The sequence below is a fragment of the Lupinus angustifolius genome, chromosome LG20 (assembly GCF_001865875.1).
Source record: "Lupinus angustifolius cultivar Tanjil chromosome LG20, LupAngTanjil_v1.0, whole genome shotgun sequence".
NCBI lineage: Eukaryota > Viridiplantae > Streptophyta > Magnoliopsida > Fabales > Fabaceae > Lupinus > Lupinus angustifolius.
Genome location: NC_032028.1, coordinates 10928734 through 10951943, shown reverse-complemented (window position 1 = coordinate 10951943; position 23210 = coordinate 10928734). Strand labels below are relative to the sequence as shown.

At 34.3% G+C, this 23210-nt stretch overlaps 3 protein-coding genes across 3 annotated transcripts; 1 reads left to right on the top strand and 2 right to left on the bottom strand.

Moving 5' to 3' along the window:
* On the top strand, positions 717-5958 carry LOC109336322 (ADP-ribosylation factor GTPase-activating protein AGD7-like). The gene is made up of 4 exons (XM_019572849.1): positions 717-1600; positions 1720-1776; positions 4436-5015; positions 5528-5958. Exons 1-3 carry the CDS (start codon positions 824-826, stop codon positions 5012-5014), a joined length of 1413 nt encoding a protein of 470 aa, XP_019428394.1. The 5' UTR covers positions 717-823; the 3' UTR covers position 5015; positions 5528-5958.
* LOC109335025 (histone H4) lies at positions 9422-9935 on the bottom strand. Its single transcript, XM_019571062.1, has one exon. It carries the CDS (start codon positions 9867-9869, stop codon positions 9558-9560), a length of 312 nt encoding a protein of 103 aa, XP_019426607.1. The 5' UTR covers positions 9870-9935; the 3' UTR covers positions 9422-9557.
* On the bottom strand, positions 18080-19511 carry LOC109335489. The gene is made up of 2 exons (XM_019571622.1): positions 19283-19511; positions 18080-18887 (listed from the first exon to the last, which is right to left on the bottom strand). Exons 1-2 carry the CDS (start codon positions 19509-19511, stop codon positions 18178-18180), a joined length of 939 nt encoding a protein of 312 aa, XP_019427167.1. The 3' UTR covers positions 18080-18177.

Below are 23210 nucleotides of genomic sequence, written 5' to 3'. Positions count from 1 at the left end.
GTCCCCCAAACGAAACTCAACAATCTTCTCTATTTCATCATAAACTAAATTCGTTCTTTCACTAAATGTCTGCCAAAGATCATCAATAACCTTTTTCATATCGTATATATAAGATAAGAGTAAAAAGAAAAGGACATCATCCATCATTTCCATTAAATGAAAAGTTAAATACTACAAAAAATAAAAAAATATAGTAAGATATTTTTATTATTTTATATATAATAAAATAATATTTTTATCATTAAAAATATAATAAAAATCAAATATTTATTTCTTCATTAATGGAAATGCTTTATTCAAATAAAATAATATTTTCAATCAAAGATTAAAATGGTTAATTTTTTATATTAAGAATGATATTATTTCAAGGAAGGAAATAATCATTGATTGAATATCTCAACATGATTATTCTTGGGATTTGAACATTACCCAATGATACCAAAGAATCCAATTAACACCAGTATCTTTATTTAATTTGATATTTTTAGAAGAAAAACATTTGCATGGAAAAATATATATTAAAATCTTAATTCTTAACAAGTATCCCAAGGGTTCTAATATTCTATCGTGTGCTCCAAATACTGAAATATATATATATATATATATATATTAATCCGTAAAAGTTTTGATATATTATTTATTTTTATTAATTATTGACTCTTAAGAAAAGTGTAATTTGATGAATTGTGTACAAAATTTTGCACTTGCAAATAAATAAATAATACTAACTAATAGAGCGCGTGTGTCATTGTAGCTTGATTCATTTCATTCATTCCCTTTTTCCACAAATCCTCTTCTACTCATTCTTCAGATCCATCCATTCATGGCAGCGGCACGGCGTCTCCGTGACCTGCAATCCCACTCCGGCAACAAGATCTGCGTCGACTGTTCCCAAAAGAATCCCCAATGGGCCTCCGTCTCCTACGGCGTTTTCATGTGTCTCGAGTGCTCCGGCAAGCACCGCGGCCTCGGCGTCCACATCTCCTTCGTCCGATCCGTCACTATGGACTCTTGGTCCGAAATCCAGATCAAGAAAATGGAAGCTGGTGGCAACGACAAACTCAACTCGTTCCTCTCTCGTTATGAAATCCCTAAGGAAACTGATATTGTTACCAAGTATAATACTAACGCTGCTTCTGTTTATAGGGATCGGATTCAAGCCATTGCTGAAGGCCGCGCGTGGCGCGATCCACCTGTTGTTAAGGAGAATCTCAAGGGAAAGCAGAGTGGTGGTGGTGGCGGTGGTGGAGGAAGTGGTAGGAGTAATGGAGGGTGGGATGATGATTGGGGTAATGATGATGGTTTTGGGAATTCTGGTGAAATTAGGCGGAATCATTCGACCGGGGATTTCAGGAGCGGTGGTGGTGGTGGTGGGGCGCCTGTGAGGTCGAGGTCTACCACCGGCTTTGCGCGATCGGAATTGGAGGCTTCGGCTGCGAACAAGGAGACTTTTTTCGCGAGGAAGATGGCTGAGAATGAATCAAGGCCTGAGGGTCTTCCTCCATCTAAGGGTGGAAAGTATGTTGGGTTTGGATCGAGTCCTGTGCCTTCTGCACAGAGGAGTAATCCACAAAGTGATTATTTTTCTGTTGTTTCTCAGGTGATTCTGAATGTTTGAAGTTCTTATTTTGATATGAATTGGTTGAATTGATTTGATTTGATTTGTTTGGTGTAATGAAAGTGTTTCTGTGTGGTGTGTTTGTTTTGTTTTGTGATCAGGGGATTGGTAAATTATCGCTGGTTGCTGCCTCTGCGGCTCAAGAGATTACTTCTAAGGTATTTACTTATACTCTATCTTTTGATTGAAAGGCAGATTTATAATTGTTTTCTATAACAAAAAAATGTATATTTTGTGTGTATCAATCAGAGTGTTTTGGTTAGCTCCTTTTTGTTTTTCATAAAATGCATGTTGGATATTCCTGCCATGCAACATTTGATTGTGTTGACTCATCTAGAGTTTATTGTGTTTTTTGAAATAAGACACTCTTGGACTCATAGAGCTTATTTCGTGTGTTCTTTAAAAGTAAGATGATGTTGTCTAGTTTACAATTAAAATTAAATTAATGAAGGAATTAACGAGTCAGCAATGAATGTTTTTCAACCAATTATATATTTGGTGTATGAGTTATTCTGGTCTTATATGTGGATGATATCCTTCTTGCAACCAATGACTGGGGTTGTTGCATGAGGTGAAACAGTTTCTAAGTCTGTCACATAAGCTCTATGTTGACAAGATTTGAGAGATTTCGGATGAAGAATTTCTCACCAAGTTTAGCTCCCTTTCTGAAGGGTGATAGGTTCAATTTGAACCATGAACCAAATAATGAGCTTGAAAGGTAACAAATGAAAAATATCCATATGCTTCTGCTGTTGCAAGGCTTGTGTATGCTCAGGTTTGTACAAATATTTAAGTAGCAGGGGCAAAGATAACACAAATACAAATACATGAGTGAAAATGACAAAACACTATCATTCATTAAAGAAATTTTCTCAACCTAGTGGGGACACTTGCCTACACTAGGCTGTATTGGGTCCGTCCCTGACTAGAACCACTGTCTTCATTTTGGTATTTAATTTTTGCATACTAGTGCTTGTGCCAGCAGAACCAGATATTATGATACCTGTGTTTGTGACCAGTGCTACTGATGTGTTCGTGAAGCACTGTTGTTTTTTGTTTGTTAGCTGTGTTGTTTACTAGTTCAGATTTTCAGACATAAGCAAGGCAATCAATAACATTAATTATGGCGAGAGGCATTTACAAAGATTTTGAAATTATATATGAGCAAGCTATGATAATTTGATCCTTTTTATATGAATTAATAAAAGAGGATAAGTCTCAGCACAACGGTAAGGTTGTTGCTTAGTAACTAAGAGGTGACGGGTTCAAATCTTGAAAATTACTTCTCCGATTGCGGGGGTAAGGCTGCATACATCGACCTCCTTAGACCCCACTTAGTGGAGCCTCGTGCACCCAGCTTCCCTTTTTTATATGTATTAATAAAATTGAACTCAGAAATAGAAAAACCTTACATTTGGTATCAGAGCAGCATATTACCTCTGTCTAGCATTTTTTTCGTTTCTGCCTATATGTTTCTTGTATCTGGAAAGAATGCTTACATACATGATGATTTATGTTACATATGCATAATTATCAGTTATGTTATGCTGATGCTTGACAGTACACCTTCCTTCTCCCTCATTAGTTGCTCTAATATCAAATGTAGTGTTTTTCTACCTTGTAATTAATTTATTAACTCATATAAACAAGCAATAATTATTATCTCCGCATGTCCATACATTAATAGGATCTTTATAAATTCTTCCCATCATAGCTTATGTTTTTTATTGCTTTGGCTTGTGTTGGAAAATCTGAAGTAGTACAACATGATTGAAACAAAAATCAAAAGTGACTCACAAACATAGCAGCAAACAGTGTTATCGAATTGCAGCAATGGCAGCGTCATAGCGGAAAGCGTTGGCAGTTTTTGGCCAACCGCTATTCACTATATGGAAAAACCCTCAAATGATGATGTCTGTCATTTGCTGCTTTAGGGTCACTGTGGCGGTGGTGGCTGATGGAAGAAAAAGTTGTCATGATGTTTTTTATGAGCTTTCTAAGGGGTTGGGTTTCATTTCGGATCAGTTTTTTAGCCCAAAATTTTGAGACCTAAACTCAAACCCGTTTGCTTCATTCGAACCCTCTCTCTCGTCTGCTTCATTCGAAACTGGTGGCTTCTTTTGAACCTCATATTTGTCTCTCAGTCTGCTTCGTCTTCGTCTCTCAAGGTCTCTGCTTTGTCTTCGGCTGCCTTTGGTTGGATTGTCTTCATCTGCCTTTGGTTGGTTCGTCTTCGTCTCCCTTTGGTTGCTTCGTCTTCGTCTGCCTTCGGTTGCTTCGTCCTCATCTTCAGCAACTAAGCAGATGCTTCATTCACTGCAGCAACTGGTTCGTTCATTTAGTTTAGGAGGAGGATGCTTGGGTGTAGGATGATATCTGAAGGATTAGATCTTTTATTTTTAACATCTGTCCTTAAATTTTGATTTTTAGTTGTGTGACAAGTGGTCATGCACTCAAGTTATTTAATAGTTGGATCAGTTATGGCTCTTTAAGTATGTGAGTTTAAGTTCACAAATAATTTTTTTTATAAAAACTATGCAAGACGAGGTTGAGTGATTCAATGCTTGCATCATGGTAAAGGAACTTCCTGAAGTCTTCACCGTTTAGGGATCTCAGACTGGCATTCCCTTATCTTTTTTGGGGCAAAACATTTCTTTTTAGGCTGAGGGTTGTCCATATGTAGAAGCTCATTTTATACTTTCTTTCCTTTTATAGAAATGTGGGAAAGGCGAAACTTTTCTTGCTTGTCATACTTTTCATGGAAATTTTGTTATTTCTATTTTTTGCCAAAATAATATTATTTGTTCTTTGTTTCAGGTCAAGGAAGGTGGTTATGACGGGAAGGTCAATGAAACTGTCACTGTTGTCTCTCAGAAGACAACAGAGATTGGACAAAAAACATGGGGTATAATGAAAGGGGTCTTGGCTATGGCTTCACAGAAGGTTGAGGAGTTGGCTGGAGAAGGTCCAAATTCGAAGACTGATAACTGGCAGGGAAATGAGAATGGTAGAAATGGTTACTATCAGGATTTCAATCAAGAGAACAAAGGTGGGAACTCTTCAATGGGAAGAGAACAATCTTCATCTGGGCAATTTAAAACTCATAGCTCAAGTTCTTGGGACGACTGGGGCAACAAGGATAGTAGGAAGGAAGAACCAGCTAAGGGATCAAATCATTCTTACAACTCAAGCTCTTGGGATGATTGGGACCGCAAAGATTCTAGTAAGGAAGGACCAGCTAAAGGGTCGGCTCCCCATAACAATGATGGTTGGGCTGGCTGGGATGATGCCAAAGATGATGGGTTTGATAATTTTCATGAAGGTGCATCTAATACGAAAGGTGCTGGTCATAAGGCAAAATCAGATTCCACCTGGACAGGGGGTGGCTTTAACTAAGGTTTGTAAATTATGCAATACTTCTTTGGATACTCAAATTTTTATTTTCCCTGGAAATAAGAGAGAGAGAAAAAAAAACTGGAACTAATGGGAATAATTCTTTTATTTGAATGAATGGCTTACTATCATTCACTCAAGCATATTCTTAACATACATCACATTCTTCTTTGGGCCATTGAATAACAATTTGCTCTTACTTATGCTTTCTCTTAATCTCTCATATTCTAAGCACTCTCTCACTTGGTTATGCAACAACTGTTTCCCTTTTTAACTTCCATGACCACACTTGATGGACTTCGGCATGGCACTTGCTTGTGTGAGTTGTAGTGATCTTCTGGAAGAAGGGGGAGAGGGAAGGGGATGGGCTGCATGAAAAGACTTACCATCTTGCGATTGGAGATCGTTATTTGTGGTTTTATTGTGTTCTTATTTTGGTGTTTATGTATGTTTAGTTCTTCCTCTGATTTCCAGTATATTTTGAAATAATTTATCACTTGTTACTTCTTGGACCAGGTTTGATCCATCTATATTACCAGTTTCGTGTTTGTTCTATAAGTGACAAGAAATACAGTAGCTTTCAGATTGATGGCATGCAAGCTAAGCAGTGGTGTCACTAGAAATGATGTGTCTCACCCGACGGTTAGCTATAACTTACAACGGTATTAATCTCTGTGAAACTCAGATACGATGTGCAGGAAGAATGGTTTTGTTTAGTTTATTTTCAGCAAGTCTCTATATTTTATCTTTTCCCCTATTCCCTCTTTCCCTTTGTGACTCTTTTCCTATGTAATTTTTTGGGAACTTCCGTTGTAAAAGTAGTTTTACATGCACACAAGTGTCCAAAGAAAGGGCTAATTGCCCAACTCTCAATTCTTAAGAGCAATATTGCCTGACAGTGTGATGAAATGTTATTTGACATGAAAACTTCAGAATTGTTTTGAATTTGCATCCTCTTAATTTTACTGCTTTTATTATTTCCTCCATGTTGAACGTGTGGTTATTACCTTGTCTTTTTCCCACAACTCATCAATGTCCTATGTGTTGTGCATTTAGCTTCAATCTTGTGCCCTCTTCATACCATTAAGAATGGCATAACACTTGACTCAATCACAATGATTCCAAGTGATCTTATAAAACAGAGGGGAGGGGACTTCAGATAAGTTTGCTTAACTACTGTTTTGCCAGATACCCTCTAGTCTCTAGGGGATGCTTCCTTTATCAGTGGACACTGCATGAATTTCATATTTCTAAACATATGTTGTTTACATTTTGCATTCATTCAGCAAGTTTGTTAGTAAAAGTCTGTGGGTTTACTGAATGATCATGATACACCCTCACTTAATTTAGAGAAAATCTCACTTTAGATTAGCTTTTTTCGATTGGGAAATTGAGATATACAAAGAGTATTGTTTAGTATCAGGTGGTGGAACCATGTTATTCTGAAGTAGTTGGTAGATATGTGGAGAAGTCTCTTGGGAATCTGGGTGCCAATATAGAAAAGTGGTTGCACACTCGCCTACCCAGTTGGCTTGATCATGACTAGGCCTGAATATAGTTAGGTTTTATCGGTTTTAAATTCGAGTTTAAAATTAGGATTGATCAATATTTAAGATAGAGTAAGGGACTAACATGACCTGGTTCGTCCCGCCCTGTCCCATGGTTGCAAGTTACCCATTTGTTAATTTATATACTTAATTGTGTGTAGAACAATGATATCTCTTTGACCTAAAGTATCATTGATTCTCTAATTTTTTTTATCATATATACATATATGTAAATGTTTAACAAAATATTTACATGGGTATTATTTGTTAAATTATATATTCATAATAATAAATAATATTAAGAAGATTTTATCTAAAAGGGATGCATTATATTGAGTTGGGTTTGGGTTCAAAAGATGGCAAGGTCGACAACTGGGTCGGGTTAGCCTTTACGTCTTTGGTCGGGTTTGAGTTCAAAAAATAACTCAATTTACATTTAGGATTGAGTAAGAGACAAATGTTACCCAAATCATATCTGCCCACGATGCACACAAATACTTTTGGCTTTAATTTAATAAGTAAAAGAAATGTTAAAGGAAGCCATACGTTAACTCTACTCTACCAGCTTTCCGGATAATATATTTGTTTCCTAGAGCATGGATGATAATGATTACAAATGGATGATTATTGTCTAAAAGAAAGTTGATATATTCTCCTGCATTTGGTACAGTTGTTAAACAATTAGGTCCTTGTTTGTACACACTTCATGATCTGCAGGGGGTTTTAGTTTGTTTTTAACTAGCAATTACATAATAAATGAGATAAATAACATTTTTTGGTAATGATACTAAAATTTAATAATAAATAAGAATTATCAACATAATTTGGAATTTAAGTCTCTTTGGAATACTTGCTTTATCTTGTTATTTTGTGGTTTAATTGCTAAATATGGTTGATGGATGTTAGGGTTGAACATGAGATAAGTTAAAGTTTGTCCTTTACCCGACTTTAAATATTGGTTGGGTCATTTTTTCAATCAGATCTCGATCTTAGACCCAAAATTAACCCGACCCTAAATATCGACTAGGTCAATATTCAAATCTGAATCTGACTTTAGACCCGATTAAATATAATGTATTCTCATTTTAGATAAAGTTTTCTCAATATTATTTATTATTATGAATATGTAATTTGACATATAAAATTATATATGTATATATATATTATCAATCATATATATATGATAAAAAAATTAGATAATTATTATACTTTCAACCAAAAGGTTGTCATTACTATGTACACATTTGAATAGAGACACATACAAACATGATGAGAGTGAGCATTGGCCCATACCCGGCTCTAAATATTAACCGAATCTAATTTTTTAACCTGATCTTAAACTCGATCAGACCCAACCCATTTTTAGTCTGATCATGATCGGACCATATGGGGTGAGCGAGTATGATTGAGTCCTGCTCACCCCTAATGGATACAATGAAGGAACTAATCTATTTTATGCACTTATACATGCTTTTACTATGATAACGGTGAGAAATTATCTGAAGAATGGATAAACTTTTATTTATATGAAGAAATGTTATGAGAATCGGATTGAGTGGTACAATCAGTTTGACCACTGACCAGATTTGAAAATAGTTTTGGTTTGTAATTTTAATTGAATGAGAGATTAGATCGTTTTAAATCGTAAAATTTTTGGTCCGACCATATTAAACCACAATAATTCAAAAGTAAATCGAACGGTTTATATAATTTAAAAAACGGAATATCATTCTAATATTTTATTTTACTTTGATCCAAAAAAGATAGAGAAATGTAACTTCAATATAATTATACATAATTATTAATTATATATAAAATCACTTGGTTTGACCGGATAATTTTACTGTTTAAACCGATTAAACATAATATGAGACATCTTCCAATTTTATATATGGTTTAGGTTACACAACATTAATCCTAAGACTTGATAAGGGATTCTTTATATAAATTACAAAAGCCCAAGACCTTGGAATTGTTGATCTTGTAGTCACTGAATAAAAGATTAATATCAATTTGATAGTATTTAATTAGATAGATTATAAGGACATACGAGAGTGAATTCACTTATTTAAATCAACAGTGTGATCCAGAGATCAAACTAAAAGAAATCTCATATGGAATCTAATTAGTTTAACCATAAAATTGTTTAATTGGACCGAACAACTTCATATAATTAATAATTATATATAAATTTATAAGTATATAATTACATACATGGGTTATTATTGTGTGTGTAGTCTTAAAGTCATTGCTGCACGTTGTAAGACCCAGCCAAATTGTGCAACTAAAAGTAAACCTAAATCCCTAATAGGTGTCATACTTCTCCGTTGTTGAAAGCTTGCAGCCATAGCAGTTTGGAGTAACAAATCAATTAACATTGTTCAACGCTTCCCAAGGTAAAGATGCAAGAGCGAAGATAATATTAATCAACTTTTTCCTTCTCTTTAATTTTTATTTTATGTTTGTTTGGGTGCATTGAAGATTTGTGAAAAGTGTAATAATGTTTTCCACTGCAGCACCACTGTGTTTTTTTGTTACTCTATGATCGCACGTGAATTACCACAATCTTGTAGCATGGCAGTCATTGGACATGTCAGCAAACTTAAAACTATTCAAACAAAACAAGACCGACACACAAATAGGCGATGTCTTATATACTCAATCATTAAACCTGAAGAGGTGTACACTCAACTCATAATATAACAATATATAATGCTGTATTTTATTTACCGTTTCTCTGTAATTACACTTGCTAGCATGTAACAAAATGAACTCAATCATATATTGATCTACTAATTACGCAGAATGGAAAAAATATTAACATCTAATTATCCTCTTCTTGGTAATAGTTAAAGGACAAAACAAAAAAAAACACTAATCAATTTCATATAATCCAGAACCAACATTACACTTCAACCATTAAAAACTAGAAATAAACCAAACATTTACAACAATAAAAACCCAGATCTAAAACATCAACCGTAAACAAAACACAAGACTTAACCACCAAAACCATAAAGGGTCCTTCCCTGTCTCTTAAGAGCATAAACCACATCCATAGCAGTAACCGTCTTCCTCCTAGCATGTTCTGTGTAAGTCACTGCATCACGAATAACATTCTCTAGAAAAATCTTCAACACACCACGAGTTTCTTCATAAATGAGACCACTAATTCTCTTGACACCTCCTCTTCTAGCCAAACGACGAATCGCAGGTTTTGTGATTCCTTGAATGTTGTCACGAAGAACCTTCCTGTGTCTCTTTGCTCCTCCCTTTCCTAAACCTTTGCCTCCTTTTCCACGACCAGACATTGTTACTGATAAGTTTTGAAAGATTTGGTGTTGTGAATTCGATTTTGATTGTGATTTGAGATTGGATTGGAGGAGTTGGGTTATATAGAGAGAAACGTGTTATGAGTGATGTGTTATGGTAAGTGATTTGTGGCTGTTGATGTTTTGTTTTGGATGGTTGGAGATGGGTATCCTCGTCGTGTTTGGTTGGAGGATATCAACCGTGGATTGTTTTATATCAACGGTGGATGTTGTTTGCTATTATGATGCGGGGTGTCTAGTTTTGTTTGCGGATCAATGACGTGGCAGGTTTTTAAGAATCCTCAGATGGGTTGCATGTTTTAAACAAGAAAAATGAAAGAGACTAGGAGATAACTCTTGCGGTTATAAAAGTATGACATTAGTACTATTTGTTTAGTTTTAAAAATATTTTTGGTAAAAATAATTAAATAGGATATATATTATAATTTTATTGACTAGATGAGATAATTTATCTCCTTATATCATAAGATAATTTATTCTCTATATTTATTTACTACATATATATCTATATTTTTTATCTTATCTCTTACTATTTATCTAATATTCAATTTTATCATTATAACCTACTAGCGTGTTGACATGCACTACCGTGCTTGTCAACCCGTTTTCCTATTGTTTGTAATGTATAGTTTGTATTTTATAAATTCAAATATAATTTTTTGCGCTAAATTTACGGTTGAATTTATTCAATTAGTCTAATATTCAATTTTTTAAATACACTTTTAAAATAAGAAGATAATAAGGATAAAATAAGAAAATAATATTATATGGTTTTTTGGTAGAAATAAAAAGATATTGAGGGCAAAATAGGAAAACACAAATTACACCATGATGGGCGGTTATTTTGTGTATTCCCTTTATTAATAGTATAGATAATAAAAAATTCAATTTTTTGAATTTTTTCTATATAACTTTAATTTATGAAAATATCATGTATAATATTATTATTTTTGGAAAAAATACAAATTAAAAGGCAAGATAATACATCTAAAAACCCACATAATTGATAAAGTGAAATGTAAAACATATTGTAGAATTATAAGAGTCCATTTGTTTAATGAAATTATTTATATTGTTTATTTATACTCTTTATTATTTAATCATAGCTTAGTATTATAATTTTTTTGAGTTAGTTAAGAGAGTCAAAAGTCCATAAAACCATCTACATCCCATGATTCTTATTCAAATAAGAATCTTCTTCCCTCCTTTGTTATTGTGAGATTTTTAATTCGTAAGAATACAGATTGCAGAAGAATTTTCTTCTCTCATTCTTATTAAAAGAAGTGGGCCCAAATGTTAAAAGGAAAAGAAAGACATTATGTGGTAGGCTGTGAGATAAATTGTAAGATCTAAGTAAGAATAAAAATGATCACTATACTAGAGTTGTCGTTCAACCGCGTTTATTTTAGATGTATAACAGTATTTTCATGCGCTTTCTGTTTGACCGTAGTAGTATATGGTCATCATTAATAGCGTTTTCACAAACGTTGTTGTATTGTTTATATACCACAGCATAACACATAAAAAGCGATGTCATATAGTGCATCAATACAACAACGCATCGTCCACAAAGCGCTATCATATAGTGGATCAATACAACAGCGCATCGTTAATAAAGTGTTGTCATATAGTCTTATATAAACAACGCATTTTATAGGTCTTATTAATAGCGCTTGTTGTTGCGCTGTTCAAGTTCATATATTTAACAACGCAATAACAGAAAAGCGATGTTGTGTTATTCATAAATTTTCCAAACCAACACATTAATACAACAACGCATCACATGCATAGCGCTATTGTATTACTAATGTACCACATCGCTTTCTATAAAAAGCGTTGTTGTAGTTATCCTTTAACTACAACGCATGTCAGGGCTTCTCCTAAAATTCGTTGTTGATTTGTATAAATTAATACATGCATATGCATTTATTAGCATAACAGATATTCTCAACAACATATATTTATACATTCTGAACAACACAGACACATTAATACAGGTGAAGTTTGTTTTATTAAACATCAGTACAATACAAAATACAAACAATAAATATCATGTCAATTATATTTTGACAGAGTACATAATTACAAATAAAAAAATGACATAAATTACAAAGAAACAATATTATACAAATTACAAACAATCAAAATTATAAAAAGACTACTTGCATCTATTTTATCCTTTTTTTTATTGTTTTTGTCTTCTAGGGTCATCCTTATCTCGAGGAGCATATTGATTTACCCAAAGCCTTTCATCGTGATCATCTCTTGTATATAAATCATCATCCATAGTTGGTCCGCTCTCACATGACTCATATGTCCCCAAAAGGATCATCTTCATCAATATCTTCATATTCTTGGTCATCAATATTATTGACAATTATTTTGTTAATTAAAAGAACAATGGACCATTTCATATCAGCTGAGTCACTAACATATAATACTTGTTCAGCTTGTGATGCTAGAATAAATGGCTCATCTTTATATCCTGGCTTATTAAGATCCACTTGCATGAACCCTAACTCATCAACTCGGAAACCATTGTTGTTATCAACCCACATACAATAAAAAACCGACATCCTAAATATTGTGTAATCCAATTCTCATATGTGTTCAATCAGTCTAAAGTATGACATGCTCACATATATTGGGTTTCTATCTTTTGCACTTGACATGTGTAAAGTTTGAGCAACAAGAGTCACACTACTATTTTGCATTTTACTTTGATCATCTTGTTTTTTTGTATAAAATGTGAACTCATTAATCAGGTAACCAGTGTAGGATAAGACATGAAGGCTTGGACCATTGGCTAACCATTTCAATCTTTCGAAAACTGAATGTGCATTTATATTCAACTCCTCATCAATGTAATTTTTTAGCCACTTTATGAAACACCGATTATGCTATTTGAAAATCCAATTTTCGTTCTTACTTAGGTAACACTTCCTTAGCATCTCCTTGTGTGTTTCAACATATGGCTCAACCTCGACGGCATTATGTAAAACATATAAGTGCGCTTGCTCCAATTCAATTCTTGTTATAGTCAATATTTCATTCCGAGTAATACCTTCACCAAATGTTTTTTTTTGCATATCGAGGCTTTGGAATGCCCATGAAATCACCATCGGTAAGGTATCTGGTACAAAAATCAAGGGCTTCTTCAACAACATATCGTTCGACAATACAACCCTCTGGTCTTGATCGATTCTTCACCCCTTTTAATGTCTTCATATAATGCTAAAAGGGGTACATCCATATCATATAGGAAGGGTCACATAGTTGTGTCTTTCGAACAAGATGAATGCTTAGATGAACCATTAAGTCAAAAAAAGAATGTGGGAAATACATTTCAAGCTCACACAAAGTCAAAATAATTTATCTTTACAATATAATTGTGTTTATTAATACAAAAGTGGATAAAGTAATTTCTCAGGGTCAATCACTTTGCTACAAATTGCCTTGAAGAAGAAGCATAACCTAGTTATGGTTCCTCAAACTTTTTTAGGTAGAATTGATCATATTACAATAGGCAAGAAATGTTCCATAAGTACATGACAATCATGAGACTTAAGACCTTTTAACTTGAGGTCTTTCATTGATACGAGATTCTGAATGTTGGAAGAGTACCCTTCTGGAACTTTAACACTATGAATAAATTTACAAAATTCCATTTTCTCCTTCATCGTCAAAATATAAGCTACTAGAGGTAGACATGTACGTTTTCCCTTCATTATCGGTCCTAATTCCTTTCTTATTCTCATACTAACCAAGTCCAACCTTGCATTCAAGCAATCTTTGGTCATACCAGGGATATTGAGTAAGATACCAAGGAGACTTACAAATACATTTTTTCAATATGCATAACATCGAGGAAATGTCGTACATATAATGAACTCCAATATGGCAATTCAAAGAAGATTGACCTTTTCTTCCAACCACTTGTAACAATTTCTTTTGCAAAAGGTTTACCAAAGTTAGTATTCAAACTCTTTAGCTTTTGAAATAATTGGTCACCTGCAAAGGAGCATGACCTTCTTCATTGTTTCCATCAAATGCTTTTCTCCATCGTCGATAGTGATGATCTGAAGGCAAAAATCTATGATGACCAAGGAAGACATTTTTCTTATAATGTTCCAACCTCATTGAATGAGTATTGTCTTCACATACAGGACATGCAAAACGCCAAATCATTGATTGTGCCAACAACAAAGCCCTCAAGTTGAAGCTTTCTTCCCTATACGCATCATATATATTTGTGCACGTTACCCATGCCGAACAACAAAGCCCTCAAGTTGAAGCTTTCTCCCTTTATACGCATCATATACATTTACGAATTTCTCCCACATTTGCTTTAAGTCTTCAATTAATAAATCCAAATATATGTCTATGTCATTTCCTGGTTGTTTAGATCCAGAAATTAACATAGATAACATCACATATTTGCGCTTTATGCATAGAGAATGAGGTAGGTTGTATATCACCAACATCACTCGCCATGTACTTTGGGAGCAACTTTGAACACTATGTGGGTTAATTCCATCCGTTGACAATGCAAGGCATAGATTTCTTGATTATTGACCAAAACTAGGATAGTCGTGATCAATTTTTCTCCATTGAAGAGAATATGTAGGATGTCGAAGCTTGCCATCTTTAATCCTTTCTTCATCATGCCATGTCAACTTCTTTTCATCTTTGACATTGTTAAACATACGCTTGGATCTTGATTTGATGGGAAAATACCATACAACCTTTTTGGGAATTGAGTCTAACTTCTTATATCGTGATGCATTACATTTAAGACAAAACTTTAATGAAGCATACCCATTAAAAAATAAGATGCAATCATTTTCACAAGCATGTATCCTAGTGTAGTCTATGCCAATAGGGCGTAACATTTGTTTTGCTTCATAAGTTCGAGAAGGGAGCACATTATCTTCCGGCAACATATCCTTCAGAAGTGCAAGTAAGTCGATGAAATTCTTATCAGTCCATCCATTAACAGATTTCAACTTATACAACCTTGACACCGTTGCCAATCTTGTGAGTTTAGTACAACCATCATACAATGGTTTCTCAGCATCACTTATCAACCACTGAAACATCTCATGACAATCCTGAAGATCCTCTTCGACAATGTTTGCCATTTCCTCAAAACGATCGTCTTCATATGCATTTGTGTAGTTATCTTTCATATGCATCTCATCATCACAATCCATAACGTCTCTCGTCTCACCATGTCTTGTCCAACATGTGTAACTTTGATCAATATCATGATACACTAAATGACCTTTTAACTCATTTGGAGTAATTTGGTTTGAGTGACAACATCTTAAGCAAGGACATACAATTCTATTAGGGTTTTCAACATTCTCAATTGCAAACCTAACAAATGATTTTACTCCTTCTTCATACTCATTCGCCAATCGATTGACACTCATCCATTTTCGATTAACAAAAAATATATAATGAGCATAAATCCTTAAAGCTTGGAGTTAAGCTCACCACGCAGAGCAAATGCATTATTATGATCGGAACCCTAACTCATAATGTAAGCTAAATGAGTCAGAAACCCCAACTCAATACAAGCTAAATGGTGAAATTATAAGGAAAATATTTATAACTCAATACAAGTTAAATATAATGTAATTAAAAAGACAAATAACTATAATAAGAATTCACTTTCAATTCGGTGTTGAATGCGTGAATGAAGATTTTGAGGTTAAACAAGTAAAGGATTTTCAAAATCGGTGTTGAATGATTTTCGTGTGGAATGAGAGAATGATTTTTGGTGTTGAATGAGTGAATGATGATGAGGTTGAATGATTTTCGAGGTCGATTTTGAGAGTAAATGTTTTTCGCTGCTGAGTAAATGAGTGTTGGGATTGCTGATGAATATATGAGAATGCGGGAACATTTTATTTTTTTAAGGTCTGATAGAATCTTCAATAGCGCATAATGAAGAAGACGCTGTCAATGATACATGATCAACAACGCAACCTAAAGGAAATGCTATGAAAAAACTCCTCATTCAAATATGAAGGTAAGTGTTCCACATCGCAATCTTAAGGAAACGCTGTGGAAGATATAATAATTTTTTTTACTAATTCTTTATTTTTAATGAAATCCAAATTAGTAATTACATTATGACATTCGATTAATGACAATTAATTAAATACATAGAACAATTAATACTAGCAATAAATAACATTCAAAAAATTATTCGATTAAGCATTGTGTTAAGTGGAGAGGAAATAGTTTTGATCATATCGACAATGCTTCTTACCATATGCGCTGTTGTATAGCTAAAAGAGAATGAATGAGAGATAAGTATTCAACAACGTTTGTTTGTTTATGCACTATTGAATTCAACAAAAGCAACAACGCTTTTTTTGATAATGCGTTATTGACTTCAACGTAATCAACAACACATTGTTAAAAGAGCATTGTTGTATGGGTATAACAACAACATAATCACACAAAAGCGTTGTCGAAGACCATTATTCCTAATTCTACAAAATTACGCACATAACAGAAAATATTCTGATGCATACAGAAACAAAACATAACAACAAAATGGATGCATACAGAAACACCAAATGACAACTATATGAACACAATTGAATTTCAACTGAATTTATATATTGAACATTAATTACACTGTTTATATAAACATATATTACATAGACCAAATCATATACATTACATTGAACATTAATTGAATTCCCTAAGCTAAAATCTGTGCAAAACTAATCTATTATACCTATCATTTGTAAACTAAACTAAGTACAAACTTTGACCATTATTCTCTAATCTGATTGACTTGGTCATATGTATGTGATTTGCCAATAAACTTGATTTCATTAGTTGGTCACTGCCAGTGTTGCCCATGGCGGATGGCGACCCACGGCGGCTGCCAAAATTCAACCATGAAGGCGTTGCAGATGGCGTTGCGGGCAAATGGCGGACGTCATCATGGCGGTTGAAAAAATAAATAAAAAATATAACATAATAGGAAAAATAAAATAATAAAAACAATAACACAAAAATCAAACAATAACATAAAGTTTAATAAAAACAATTAAATATTAATGTCTCGTAAAGATCACTAAAAAGTAACATAAACAATACTAATAAGTCTTGTCAACATTCACAACTAAAAATCAAAGGAAAACTCAAATATAAAGTGCAAAAGATATAATTTTCTAAATATCCTCCTCCTCCCCAACATCATCCTCCATAGTTGCAAACTCAGAAACATATCCTTCAATTTCTTCTTCATCCGAGTCATTACATTCAAAAGTTGCAGTTTCTTCTTCACTTTGTCCATGTCCATTTCTTTCATCTACTTCTTCATCTACTTCTTCAACTACTTCTTCAAGTATTTTCTCTTTACCTTTTTTAGATGATGAAGAACCACCCTTAGTTTTCTTAGCTTTTTCTCTTGAATGTATAAGTATAGCGTTCTTTATTTTTTGACGCCTTGTACTCATTCTAGGCTCTCCAATCCCTGAAGCCCGATAAATAACATCCCATTATATATCATCATCATCTTAAAAAACCATCTCATTTCCACCTTCATCATCATCATCACTATCCATCTTCTCAACAAGCCATTCATTACATTCATCAATGTCATTGAGGGAGATTGGGTCAACTTCATCCTTGATGTTATATCTCCGCTTCAATGCTTGATTGTATTTAACATAGACCAAGTCATGCATTCTTTTAATATCAAGCTTATTCCTTTTCTTGGTATGAATCTGCAACATTCCAATAAATAACTAAGATGAGACACTTATAATTTTTTCAAGGTAAACCCAAAAGGAAAGTAAGTAAATAATTACTTGTTCAAAAACACTCTAGTTGCGTTCACATCCCGATGCACTACAAGTCAAAGACAAGATTCGTATACCTAATTGTTGCAAATTTGGGGATGATGTACCAAACATTCTCCACCATACAGCTACAAAGGTGAATTAATTTGTTAAGCATTTGACTTAAATATAACAACATATTTTGTAAAGCCAAAAATATTTTATTTCTTACCTGGTACCATTTCTGTCCTCATGGCTATAACTGTGGATGATCCAAACATTCCACTACCATCTTTATATGTTTGCATCTCTTTCAACATCATGAATTATGTTTGTGTATTGAGTGCAAACTTATGAAGGCAAGCATGAAACCCACCTATAATTTCAGGGTCAAATTCCATACTGCGATTTACATAATAATATTCCGGATTTAGCATATAACCATCCGCATGTAATGGATGATGAAGTTGACAATTTCATCTTTCATCAATGATCTTAAAGACATCCTTGTATTTATTCTCATTGAATGCATTTATAATGGCCTCCTTAGCCTTATCCATAGCTTCATAAATATAACTCATGACTGCCTTCTTCTCACTATCCACGAGCCGAAGCACTTTCACAAGAGGTCCCATAACCTTCATTATATATGTTACATTCTTCCAAAAGCTTGGCATGAGCACAAGTTTTGTTACTTCCTTTCCTTTGGTTTCTTTGGACAATTTGTTTGTTGTCCACTCATCTGAGACAAACATCTTTCTCAAATTTGCCTTCTCCTCATAAAGCCTTTCCAAAGATAGATAGGATGTTGCAAAGCGGGTCACTGCATGTTTCATCAACTCCCTCTTCTTTGTGAAGTGTCTCATCAAACTCAAAGTACTTGAATGGACGTAAATGAAGCCAACAATAGAGATAGCCCTTTTGATTGTCATTTTGATCCTATGAAGCTTTTTGATATCTTCCAACATCAAATCTATGCAATGTGCTGCACATGGGGTCCAATAAATTTTTGGTCTTTTCATTTCCAACATCTTACCAGCTAGAACATAGTTGTTCTCATTGTCTGTTATAACTTGCATAATATTTTCTTCTCCAACCTCCTTCATAACAACATCAAGCAACTCAAATATTTTACCGCTGGTTTTTACAAAGTCAGACTCATCCACAGACTTGATGGACACTGTCCCTGCAGTCGAATTCACTAGAAAATTAATAATACATCTTTGTTTCCTATCAGTCCAAGCGTTAGACATGATGGAGTATCCAAATCTTCCCCACTACACTTTATGATCATTCATCAAGTCTTATGTGTAATTTACCTCCATTTGTAGGAGTGAGACTCTCATAGCATAGTAGGTTGGAGGTGGAAAATGTGGTCCAAACTTTCCAATAGCTTCAAGCATTTCACGGAAGTTGTCCAACCTTACCAAATGGAAAGGGAGACCAGCTTGATACCAAAATCGAGCTATGAATTGGTGGACTCGTCGCACAAATTTTTTGTTTATAGCCTCTTTTATATTTGTTTGGCGCAACTTCTTACTTGCAGTCCTTGACTTTCTATAAAAAAAAGATCTATAGGACCTTTCTTCTTCCTCCCAACAACACTGCTAGTTGTTTGTATTGTTTCTTCAAAGCCTTCATTGAGTGCGCGCTCTTCATCACTATCACCCAATATATCTCTAGCATCTTGCACAACCCTTTGATATGTTGCAGCATCCTTATGTTGTTTTTCATTGAAAATTTCCCAAAGCTCTTCTCGAACTTCCTTGGGACACTCAGTACATGTCTTAACATTGCCCGACCTTCCCATCAAATGATTCTTCAATCTAGTAATTCATCCTCTATAGGTATTAGAGCAAAAATTACATATCACATTGTTTGTGTCTTTTTCTGTTAGTGGTGTGTAATATTTCCAACCAATATCTCTCAACCTTCCAGTAGTTGAAGATGATTGACCTTGGTTGGACATTGTGAATAGATACTACAAAAGTGCAAGTAATATATTTAAGTGACGAATTGTAATATTGTTAGGAAAAAAAACATGATAACTAATATGATAATTGCAATATGAATATATGATAAAGCAAAATTAAAAAGAAAAAGCTTAAGAAAATATAAGCTAGGAAAAAAATTTCAGCACAAAAAAATATGGAAAAAAACTACTTTGGATAAAAAAAAAGTAATCTGAAAAAAATGTAAATTAGAAAGAAAAAAAAATATTATAAAGATAAAAGAAAATAAATTTAAAAAATAGATGAAGAGATGAGAAAACTAGAGGAAAAAAAGATAAATAAAAATAAGGAAAAAGAAAAGCAATGAAAATGAGTTAACAAACCTATGAATGATGGTAGCGGCAGTGAAGGTAGAAGAAGAAGTTTTGAGACAGGGAGGTAATAGATAGAAGATGCAAAAGTAGAAAAGTTGGGGTTTTAATTTTTAAAACATGCAATGGGTCCAAAAAACACATCTGAGCCCTTTTTTTTTAAAAACTGTCCAGAAACGAAAATTTCTGCCACAACGCCATGGCAGCTTTTTTTAACAAAAGGCGGACACGGCCATATGGCGGGAATTTCCAAATGGCTAATGGCGGTAGCCCAAAAAATGCCACCGCCATCTGCCATGGCCGCAATTGGGCAACATTGGTCACTGCTGAATGATCTCCTTCATGAATTTCAGCACGAAATAGCCGTAATCTACCTCGTTTGTTTGACAATGGGTCTACAATTAAAATAAAGTAAACATAGAAGTATAACATTAGTTGGTCATTACACATATAATTGTTTGAGATGATTTGTGCCTAAACTTGTATGCGAGTCCACTTGATTTTGTTGTGATTTGGTAACTTGTTTCTACCACGATTATTCAATTTATAAACTTTCACCACACTAAACAATAGAAAATGTATTTAATTAATACACAACTAGGAAAATGAAAGTGTAACTATAAGTTTAAATGAGTAGCTCACTTACTTAGAAAACATCTCTTTCACAGCGGCGTAGTTGTTCATATCACCACGTGCCAATGAGTCAAAGTAGTATAAAACATCTCTTTCATAGTGGCGTAGTTGTTCATATCACCACGTGCCAATGAGTCAAAGTAGTATATTTCTTCATTGACCCGATTGATGGCAACCAAAACTCAATGTTGCCTAACAAAACATATATACATGGTTAGGAATTGTTAAGCACAACAAACATACTAAAGAAAGAAATATAAAAGACAATTACAAAATTCTCAATCAATATTAAAAGGTGCAAGAAATAAATCTGCATCTTCTTTATGATGGATGAGATTATCTGTAATTTGTTCTACTTTTTCTCCAATCTCATTTTTTCGTGCGACATCAAAACGTTAAGGTGTGGGGATATGAAGATCACTTTTTTCTTATTTACCTTAATAAAATTTTCATACAAGCATCTAATATATATAACACAAATGTTAGTTAATTATAACACACCGCCATGCAAAAATGAGAAGTTAAGAAAACATATTTTACCTCATATATATACATACAACACTTGCACCTATACAATCACGTTTATATACATCCCAAACTTCACTCATGTCAACGTATTTATCAATATTATCCCCGTAGACTTCCTTGGGAATTGATATAATTATCATATCATCTCCCATCTTCTTTACATGCTCCATCAACTAAGTACAATAGTTGATAGTCTTCTTGGAGCTCACATCCCCAGTATATGACTTTGAGCTCACATCCCCGGAAGATGGCTTAGACTTTGGGTGCTACTGGGGGTGGAATTGATATAATTATCATATCATCTCCCATCTTCTTTACATGCTCCATCAGCTAAGTACAATAGTTGATAGTCTTCTTGGAGCTCACATCCCTAGTAGATGACTTTGAGCTCACATCCCCAGAAGATGGCTTAGACTTTTGGGTGCTACTGAGGGTGAAATGTACATTTTCCTGAAATATTCAATAAAAACATATCAATTATAGATCAATATATATATAATATGAGTGAGCATAAGGTGAAAAATCATACCTTAGGAGGAATTACTTGAACAATGTCTATCGGCCAAACCACAAAAGTGTCTATAGCCCCTCCAACTGTGAAGATATCCTCATTGAGAGGAAATGGCAACAACACATTATCATTGATTGCAATGTCAATCGAGACCTTCGCATGATGGCATGAGATACGTGCATTATGCAGCATAGCATCGGCCAACTTGTGCACTTTCCCAACACCCACTACTCGGCTAGTTAGGGTATCGAGGAAAAGTTTGCAAGAACTGATTCCCTTTACGTAAGTTAAAACATATAATTAGTCAATGACTAAATTAAAATAAGTTAACTAAATTACCTCAGGAATGGGAATCAGAATGGGAATGTTGTAAGGTGTAGGTGTAGTGCAACTGTCATTGACGGTTGAAGGAACAATGTTAGCATTACTAGCTAGTAGTTGCCACTTCGCTTCCTTCGCTTTCATTGATTGCTCAAATTCGTGGAACCGTTGTATGAGGCCATCTAGTTGATTTTGAACCTGGCTCATTTGGGCTTTGGTTGCACGCTTTGGATGTCGTACAAATGTTCGTTGCCTAACCCCAAATCTCGCACCTCGGATACGACTAGGGTAGATAGGCAGTCCTAGTGCCTTGTCAAGTATTATGCGACTATCCGGGTTTGCCTCTTTTTCTTTTAGGGCAGCCTGACAAATCAAGAAAAAACATAATGTTAATTAATCACATTTTGATAAATAAGGTATGGAAATTAAGTATAATTAAAAAATATGAGCACTTACAACACGTCTTGCCGCTTCTTGAACTTCCTCATTGTCGATGATACCATCCTTGTTCTTATAGGCACCCACCCATAGAACATCGAGTTCTACTCCATGTGGAGTAGGGGTGTCAAAACGGGCCGCCCGAACAGTTTAGCCCGCGCCCGTAAATGCCCGCAATAATTTAAGTGGGTCGAGCATGCCCGCAATTGGTTAACGGACAAAAAGTCATGTCCTGCCCGTTTTAAAAAAACGAGCTAACGGGCTAACGGGTGGCCCATGAGCATTTTCCTGTTTACATTAAAAAAGCAACAATGGTGAATGCTAAGTTATCAAATGTCAATTCAAATTTCCTATGCAGTACATTAGGCAGTAGAATGTAATGTCCGCAGGCAGCCCGTGGAGCCCATTTAAAATGTCAATTTAAATTTCCTATGTAGTACATTAGGCAATTAAAATTTTAAAGTGTAGAATATAATGCCCGCGGGCAAACGGGCCGGGCAATATGGGCTAATAGGCAAACAAATTTGCGGGCAATGCGCATATTGGCACCCCTAATGTGGAGTCATAGGTGTATCGCTTTTGTTCTCCAACTAACAAAACATAACCAATAATAATGTAATTAGATATATATATGCATACAAAACATAGCCAATAATGTACAAATTAACAATACTTACAATTCTTTCCTCGATTCCTCTATACCCCGCTCGATATAAAGGCTTGGATGCCCTCTTGCGGTTTTCATTACTTAACTT